A 7,797-nucleotide genomic window follows, 5' to 3' on the forward strand; every position below is an offset into this window, starting at 1 on the left:
CAAATAAACTTACTAATAGTATATTACTACTTATTAGAAATTTACTGAAAAACCCCCCTTAAATTCATCCTAGGACTTCCGAATCTTGTACCAGCATAGGGGACAATATTTCGTATATATGTGCCAAATTTCATGGAAATCAGGCAATTAACGCCAAAGTTATAGCAGTTCAAACTTAGCAATTTCGCACGGGTTTACTTCTTCCAAAGCCATGCAAATCAGATGCTGACGTCATAATTACCCGGAATAATTGACATTCGCGTGGAATATTAAAGTCGCATTTATGAAGAATCTATTTATCTGCAGCCCTTTTTAAGGTTTTTTGTAAAACACTTATGTGAAATCTAATCTTCGAGAGATGTCCCATTCCGGTATCTGCTCAAAAAATTTACTAATAGTATATTATCAACTTTTAGAAATAGACTAAAAAACTCTCCTTAAGTTCATCTTAAGTGTACTAAATTTTGCACCGACATAGAGGACAGCCTTGTGCATACACATGCCAGGTTTCATGAAAATCCAACAATTAGTGGGAAAGTTATAGCAGTTCAAACTTGTCAATTTCGTGCTAATTAACAGCATTCTAAGCCATACAAATAAGATGCTGACGTCATAATTAACGAGAATAATTGAAATTCGAGTGAAATATTAAAATTCCATTTAAGAAGAATCTAATTCTCCTTAGCCCTTTTTTATATTTGATGTTGGTTAAATTGTTTTCATTCGCTAATAATATTAACCAGAGGGCGTGAAGCGTATGAGGTTGACCATTATCAACACAGGGCTTTCCATCAAATGATTTATTTAAATCGCTTTCTAGAAAATAGAGGGCAATGGAGTTTTTAGCTATATTACACGGAGTTGTCGTGCACTCGTCGCTCCTCACATCTTTTTCTTTTTCTTCAGCCTTCAGTTCACAAGCGGGGTCGGCTCGTGGTGATCGGTTTCGTCATTTTATTTTATCAAATGCCTGATCAGGATGTAATCTCGAGACCTTTAAATCCCCATCCAGCGTATAAAGCCACCATTGTTTTGGCCGGCTTTTTGGTTGCTTACCATTGCTTTCGATGTTCTGTTCAATACTGGTTGTTGAATTCTCGTTAGCGTGAATTACGTGACCACACCATCGAAAACGCCTCTCTTGCAGTTTTTCCACGATCGATGCAAACCCATATCGATCGCGGATATTCTCATTTCAGACGTAATCAAAACGTGTCACGCCACCAGTGCAATGCAACATCTTCGTCCCCATTACCGCAAGACGCCGTTCATTGTCCCTTATAGTCGGCCAACCCTCAGAACTATAGAGAGTGGCAGACGGACGACATTGCAGTAAATTTTAGATTTGGGACGCGCGCTGATACGTCGATCACAAAGAACACCAGTTAGGGAATGCCACTTTATCCAGGTTGCATTAATGCGTGAAACAATTTCATTACGCAGTTCTCCATTGGCTGATAGCGTTGACTCGAGATTTTTAAATCGCTGAGTTCTGACAATGGCAGTAACCTGCCCTTCGAGATACTTAAATCGCTCAATTCTGGCAATGGCAGTAACCTGCCCAGAACTGAACGATTTCAATATCTCGGGTCAATGCTATAAGCCAATGGAGAACTACGTTATGCTCCTCACATAGGGAAACACAAAACCTTTTATACCTGAAGCGTCAAGCTTCCGGTTTCCCGACTTGTTTATCTTTTATTTTGATGTCGCAGAAGGGAATGCCACCGTTTGATTCCTGCTCCACCGTGAATTTTATATTAGGCTACCACTTGTTGATTTGGTCAAGTATTTCTTGCTTATCCCCCTCTTTTACAATTGGCAGAACGTCATCTTAGGTTTGGCCATCTGCCGTTCCATTTTCTTGTCTAGGCCTGCCACGAAAATTTCACTTAATAGTGCGGGTAATGGGTTTCAAATTTATCTCTAAAAGTAAAATAATTTTCTGAGAAACATGTCGCCGGAGTATTATCGTGCTGTTCGATCCATCCTTCTAGGTTTCGTATGTCTTCTTTCACCGGGATGCTAGTAAATAGTGGCTTTACATTGTATGAGATCAAGATTTCGTCGTCCTCTATACGGAACTCCTTCAATCTCTCCACGACTTCTGCTGCGTTTCTTACTGTTGTGGTGTTGGAAATACTACCCATTTTCTGTATTTCACATATCACCCACTTGGCTATGTTGTACGTTGGAGAGTTCGTATCTGCCATTATCTGCCTCATTTCTTCCCCTTCTTTGTGAATTTTTGATTAGCACCTAATTTTCTGAAGGGTCAGGTTAGGCATTCTAAGGTATTCCCTGTTTGGTATAATCGATTTGCACTCCTTCAGTGCCTTTTCCACTTGTTTAATCGAATCCGGCAATGGATTGGTTTTTAATTCGAAATATCCTCCAAATTTTAGTATTTCGAATTCTCGCTTGTCATATTTCGGTTTGTTCGTGACTACCAACGCGTTACCTTTATCCGCTTTTAGATAGTATGCGTCCTTCTGTTTCAGCTGTTTGACAAGCTTTATTTCCTTTGAAGATCGACTGGGCTTACTGTTAGCCACCGATTTTACAACTTTGACCACTTCTTTCCAAATGTTGTATTTTGTCTCTGTTTCGAAATATTTTATCTTACCCTCAATATCCATTATTGTAGTTTCAATTGGTGGTGCAGGTCTAACAGCGTAGCTCATCCCTTTACTGAGCATTTTTAAATCATCTATTGTAAATCGGGCAGTCGATTTATTAATAACGTAGCTGGGTATCGTTTCAATAAAGTATTTGGTTGAAAATTGATAGACTAGGGGTAATTTCCTCCAAACTACAATGTTTAGTTTTAAATGTTAATATATATTTCAGGAGCGACTTACCGCCTTCATCAGTACAAAGCTACTAAAAATAATTGTGATACTGTCATTCCTTTTGTGAAGCCGTATTCCGAAAGAGGGTATGTGATTAGTCAGTGAATCATGCAACTATAGGCTCCCATTCTTTGGGAAAATGTATGGTGCAAAGTTGCTGGTATCGTTCTCTGCGTTACTGTAGGCTTACGTTATATCTCGAACTGAAGCTTCCCCCTAGAGTTGACGTCAGATCTAGGTAAGGTAGAGCTTCATCATTTTCTACCTCTAGTGTAAACTCGATTTTATGATGAATTTTGTGTATAGAGGAGATGACCATGTCGATATCGTCTCTTCTAACAATCGCAAATACGTCGTATACATACCTAAACCATACTTTAGGCATTAAAATCAAATCAATTTCTTCTTCGATTGATGTCCTGAACCTTTCAGTGAATAATGGCGAGCCTACTCCCGGAGTAGTTTTGTAGAATCTGAACCTAAAAGTAAAATAGTTTTCGTTCATGCAGAACCTGGCAAGGTTTGCGTAGATTCGAGCTTTTCTTCTCCATTCCGGGCCAGATCCAAACTGGCTCAGCCATCTTTCGAGTTCGAAAATTGACTCTTCCACTGGCATGTTGGGAAACAATAGCTTTACGTCGAACGACACTATCACCCTGTCGTCGCCTATCCTCTCAATGTGTTGCATCTAGTACAGAAATTAGATGATAGGAGTTAGCCACTGAATACTTACTATTCGTCGCCCAAAGGGGCTGGCCTCATTGATCAACCGCTTAGCGATGTTGTACGTCGGTGAATTCGAGTCCGCAATGATTTCTCGCATCTCGTTCCCAGTCTGTGAATTTTCGGTTGACATCTGATTCTTGGAAGCGCTGGATTAGGCATTCCGAGTCGCCCAATATTCGGAAATACCGCACTAGCTTCCTTTAACGCTCGAGTGACCCTTTTAATAGATTCGAGAAGGGGGTTGTTCCGAAAAACAGCCTGGTCATACTTATCTTTGTCCTAACGACGACGTTGTGCCCCTTTTCTGCCTTGAGAAAATATAGCGGTTTATCACGAAGTTCGCGTATTGTTTTTAAATCGCGTTTACAAATTTTTAGCGGTGCGTTATTCCGAATTTGTTTGCCCTATTCGGTTGGGACTGGGATCTCAATAGGTCCACTAGTTTTTGTCATGGATACTTCTTTTTTTGGCTCTTGTACATTCCTGGGCTGTGCCTATTTTTGCCAATTGGACGAACATCGGTTCGGTTTTTCTCCAATTGGCTGGCTATTCTAGTTATAGTATATCTATTAGTGTAATTTTGTTAACCCTAGAGTATAATTAGTTTTTTTTCAATAACCTCGCGTTCCTATTATTTTACTCCGACTAGTATCTCTGGCTTTTTGTTCCCCATCCTATATCCTCTTAGTGTAAAGCTGTAGTGAATATACTTTTTCAAGAATTTAATATCTTCACTGAGTTTCGCCATGTTTGGCTTTCAGAAATTTTTGGTATGCCGATGGAGCCCGGCATGTTTGCATTGACAGAATTCATGTCCGAGCAAATAAACAGACTTTAATTTAAAATTTTGTTTAAGAATTGAGGGATTCCTAAGTCCGCCATTCACTTAATGGCGGACTGCACCAAGTTGGAAAGCAACGTGTTTTCGCGGTCGTGGTCCACGGAACCCTCGTTGTTGGGCTTAGGACTTAGCAATCTCTCAATCCTTAAACAAAATTTTATTTTAGCCTCAGCCGGCATGCCTCTGCCCTGGACGAAACTGCAAGTCTTAGAATCTAATTTCCTTTTTGCCAATGATTTTCGATTAGTACATAAGTTGGAGACTTTCGTAGGGGCCTAGTTTCCTAACGTCATTCACTTCTTTCAAAATATTAGTGTTGTCCAACGACAAATTGTGTGTCTACTCTATTAAATGTCTCGCAACCGCGGACTGGGTTATTCTTATTTTTAGCGGATTCGGCCTCCTTTAAATGTTCTAACACCTTGGTGTGGACTAACCGTTTTGTTTGCCCTACGTAAATCTTGTCGCAGTCTGGGCAGGAAATCTTATTAATGCCGCTTTTTTCAGTACACTCTTTTTTGTCCTTGACTGATTGTAACCAGGTCCTAAGTAGGTATGTTCTGCTGGACGAGATGACCCGGAATGTACGTTTATGTATCCGCCTTTTGATGTTCTGCGTCCGTCCCGAGTAAGTTAATGTTATCCGTTGCTTAGGTTCTGTGTTGACCTCTTGGAGGAGTGTTCACCTAACCGTTTGACTTCAAGAGCAAGAACCGAAGTGGAAAATTTGCCTATAGTCAATACTCAGTTTTACGGTGGAAGTGTTCAAGAGGGTGAATTCTAGTTTTCACTCCCGTGAAATTTTATTGAAAAAAAAAATAAGTTCTCGTTAAATTTTTATGATACAATATTATTTTCTTCTTCTTTTTCTTCCTTTATAGATTTTTTATTGAAAGGCAACGATTGGCAGTAAAAGTAATGCAGAAATATGCGATGGATAATTTTTTTATGATAGACTACTTCACTCCTCTAGTGGCAAAATATTAAATCAATCTTAGTAAAATATTTTTTCGCAATGGAAATATAAAAATATTAACAAATACTCATTGTAATCACAAATATTATACAAAATAAAATATGGTTGATCCTGGGAGCTCCAGATCTTCATATTTTTCTTCAAATATTAAACGCACAATTTAAAATGAGAGTCAAATTGAACGCACAAGGTATTAAGCATAATTTGAAGTAAAACTATTGTGATGTATTTTCCCCAATATTGGAAATTAAAAAAAAAATAAAGCAATGCAAAGAGTGACTGCACATTTGTAATGGGTTATCCCGAACTTTATACATAGAACCGAATAGCCAATTGTGATATAGATTGAATTAAAGATTAGAATGTTCGCTACATACTGCAAAAAAATACGCTCAAGTGCTTCCTATATAATTAATTTACTTATTCTACTATTACGATGTGTGTTAAATAAAATGAAACTTTAAATAAATGAATTCATTCAAAGCCATCTTTATTGTTTCTGCGGGAAATAACCTTCAACTTTGCTTTAGTTATCCTATTCTCCACCATGTGTCACTACCTCTGACAACTATTCAGAATTCTGCTCCTTGCTGTCAAATAAGAACCACAAAAAGTAACCGGACGCATAACGGATCGAACATTTGAATTTAATTCTAATTTATTTGTATATTGCAAGTATTTCGCACTGTAGATTAATATATCACGCATTTAACAAATATGACAAGTAACGCCCAAGCTACGAAAAACTCTATTACACTGAAAGGTTCAGCGGCAATCGTCTGCGAGTACTTAAGTAATATTGAATGGAGTCTTGTTAGGAAATTTCTTGGATTGATTTTGTGTTTTTGCAGATTATGGGATCAATTCGATTCTCTTTCAACGCGGGATTTATCCGCCAGAGACATTTGTTAACACACAGCAGTACGGGCTGACGATCCTTATGTCAAAAGACTCGAAAATTGAGGAGTTCTTGCGGACAGTTTTGCAGCAAACGCAAGGTAAATTTGGCGCGCTTCCCTATTGGCTTCAAATTTCACTGTTTTTGGTAGTTATGACTGGAATTGAATAAGAATTTATCTAAGTCGTAATTTTTCTGAAACTCGGTATTTTTTCATGCAGAATGGCTCTCGAAGAACCTCCTCGACAAGATTTCAATGATAATCACCAACGTCCACACGAAAGAGATCCTCGAATGCTGGGATTTCCGCGTGCAAAATGAAGCGGGCGATGGGACGGATAAGGAGTCGGGCAACCCAACATCGAGCAAGGAATTGAAGAGAATTCAGCAGGAAATTAGGGATGTAATGCGGCAGATCTCGGCGACCGTTAGCTACTTGCCGCTTTTAGATTGCATTTGCACCTTCGACGTCCTCATCCATACCGTTAAAGACTGCGACGTGCCTGAAGAATGGGGCGAGACGGAAGCGGCGTTCATCCAGAACAGCCAAGCCGTTCAGTTGAGGTCGTTCTCGACTGGACTACATAAGGTCGATACCGTTGTAAACTATAAAATGACTGCCTGAAACAAGGGCTGAGATACCTCCAACACATTTGGGATTGTATATAAGAATTGGGAAGGCTGTCTGATATTTTGGACAAGCCAAATGTGTGAAAATGATTAGTTCTAAGATTATTTAATAAAAATGTTATTTTAATTTGACTGAATTCTGCATTTTGTCGTTGCCCTTGACAGATTTACACTGGTCTATGGTCAAATCTACCTAAAAAGGCTTTCGACTACGCCAACAGAGAGGATATCCAGGCTTGTTTGCGTAGGGGGCTATTAACAGGGCCACAAATTGATAGAACAGTAGCTTCCTTCAAACTACTTTTTATTTTTCAGTGTCGATTAATATTTCGGGACCAACTTACCCCCTTCATCAGTACAAAACTACAGGCACAAAGTCTCGTGTCGAGATAATATTTTGGAGGAATTTTAAGTCCAATTTGGAGCCCACCATGGCTATATTCTGTCGCTGATTGAATTTTTTCTATTTATCGGTGACGTCCCTCATGCTACCTTGCCTGGAGAAGGAAGAGGGCAGTGGACACTGATATTTTTCGTTCAAACGCTAACTGCGCTAATGACTTCCGCTTGCTCTTTCACTCAGTTATGGACTTTGATCAAACAGTTCTGGATTTAGAACAGGAGGCAAACAAAGAATGAAAATCAACGTCAGTAAAACAAAGGTTCCCAGTCCGACGATCATCGCTTTTTTCCTGTTTGTTTGTCTATCTTGATAACATTGTTTCTGCTGATCGTGGCACTGAACTTGATTTTACCCGACACATTACATTCCCTTCCGCAGTTTTGTCTAAAATGCGAAGATACAAACACCTCACCTTTCTCTTATTTTCGTTCTTAATTGTTATTTGAGATTCTTTAAAGACGCTTATGTCTT

General features: G+C 39.1%; 1 protein-coding gene across 1 annotated transcript; it reads left to right on the forward strand.

The window, feature by feature from the left end:
• Positions 1 to 5,992: 5,992 nt before the first annotated feature.
• On the forward strand, positions 5,993 to 7,060 carry LOC119648964 (mitotic spindle assembly checkpoint protein MAD2A). Its single transcript, XM_038050883.1, has 3 exons — positions 5,993 to 6,188; positions 6,247 to 6,393; positions 6,515 to 7,060. The coding sequence occupies exons 1-3, from the start codon at positions 6,113 to 6,115 to the stop codon at positions 6,916 to 6,918; spliced, it is 627 nt and encodes a 208-aa protein (XP_037906811.1). The 5' UTR covers positions 5,993 to 6,112; the 3' UTR covers positions 6,919 to 7,060.
• The last annotated feature ends 737 nt before the right edge of the window (positions 7,061 to 7,797 follow it).

Source organism: Hermetia illucens, chromosome 2 (assembly GCF_905115235.1).
Source record: "Hermetia illucens chromosome 2, iHerIll2.2.curated.20191125, whole genome shotgun sequence".
Taxonomy (NCBI): domain Eukaryota; kingdom Metazoa; phylum Arthropoda; class Insecta; order Diptera; family Stratiomyidae; genus Hermetia; species Hermetia illucens.

Bases quoted from the DNA above. Each gene is read 5' to 3' on its own strand.
- LOC119648964 (XM_038050883.1), top strand. From the start codon at position 6,113: ATGACAAGTAACGCCCAAGCTACGAAAAACTCTATTACACTGAAAGGT. The intron at 6,189-6,246 runs GTAATATTGAAT...GTGTTTTTGCAG, and splicing joins AATCGTCTGCGAGTACTTAA to ATTATGGGATCAATTCGATT. The intron at 6,394-6,514 runs GTAAATTTGGCG...TTTTTCATGCAG, and splicing joins AGTTTTGCAGCAAACGCAAG to AATGGCTCTCGAAGAACCTC.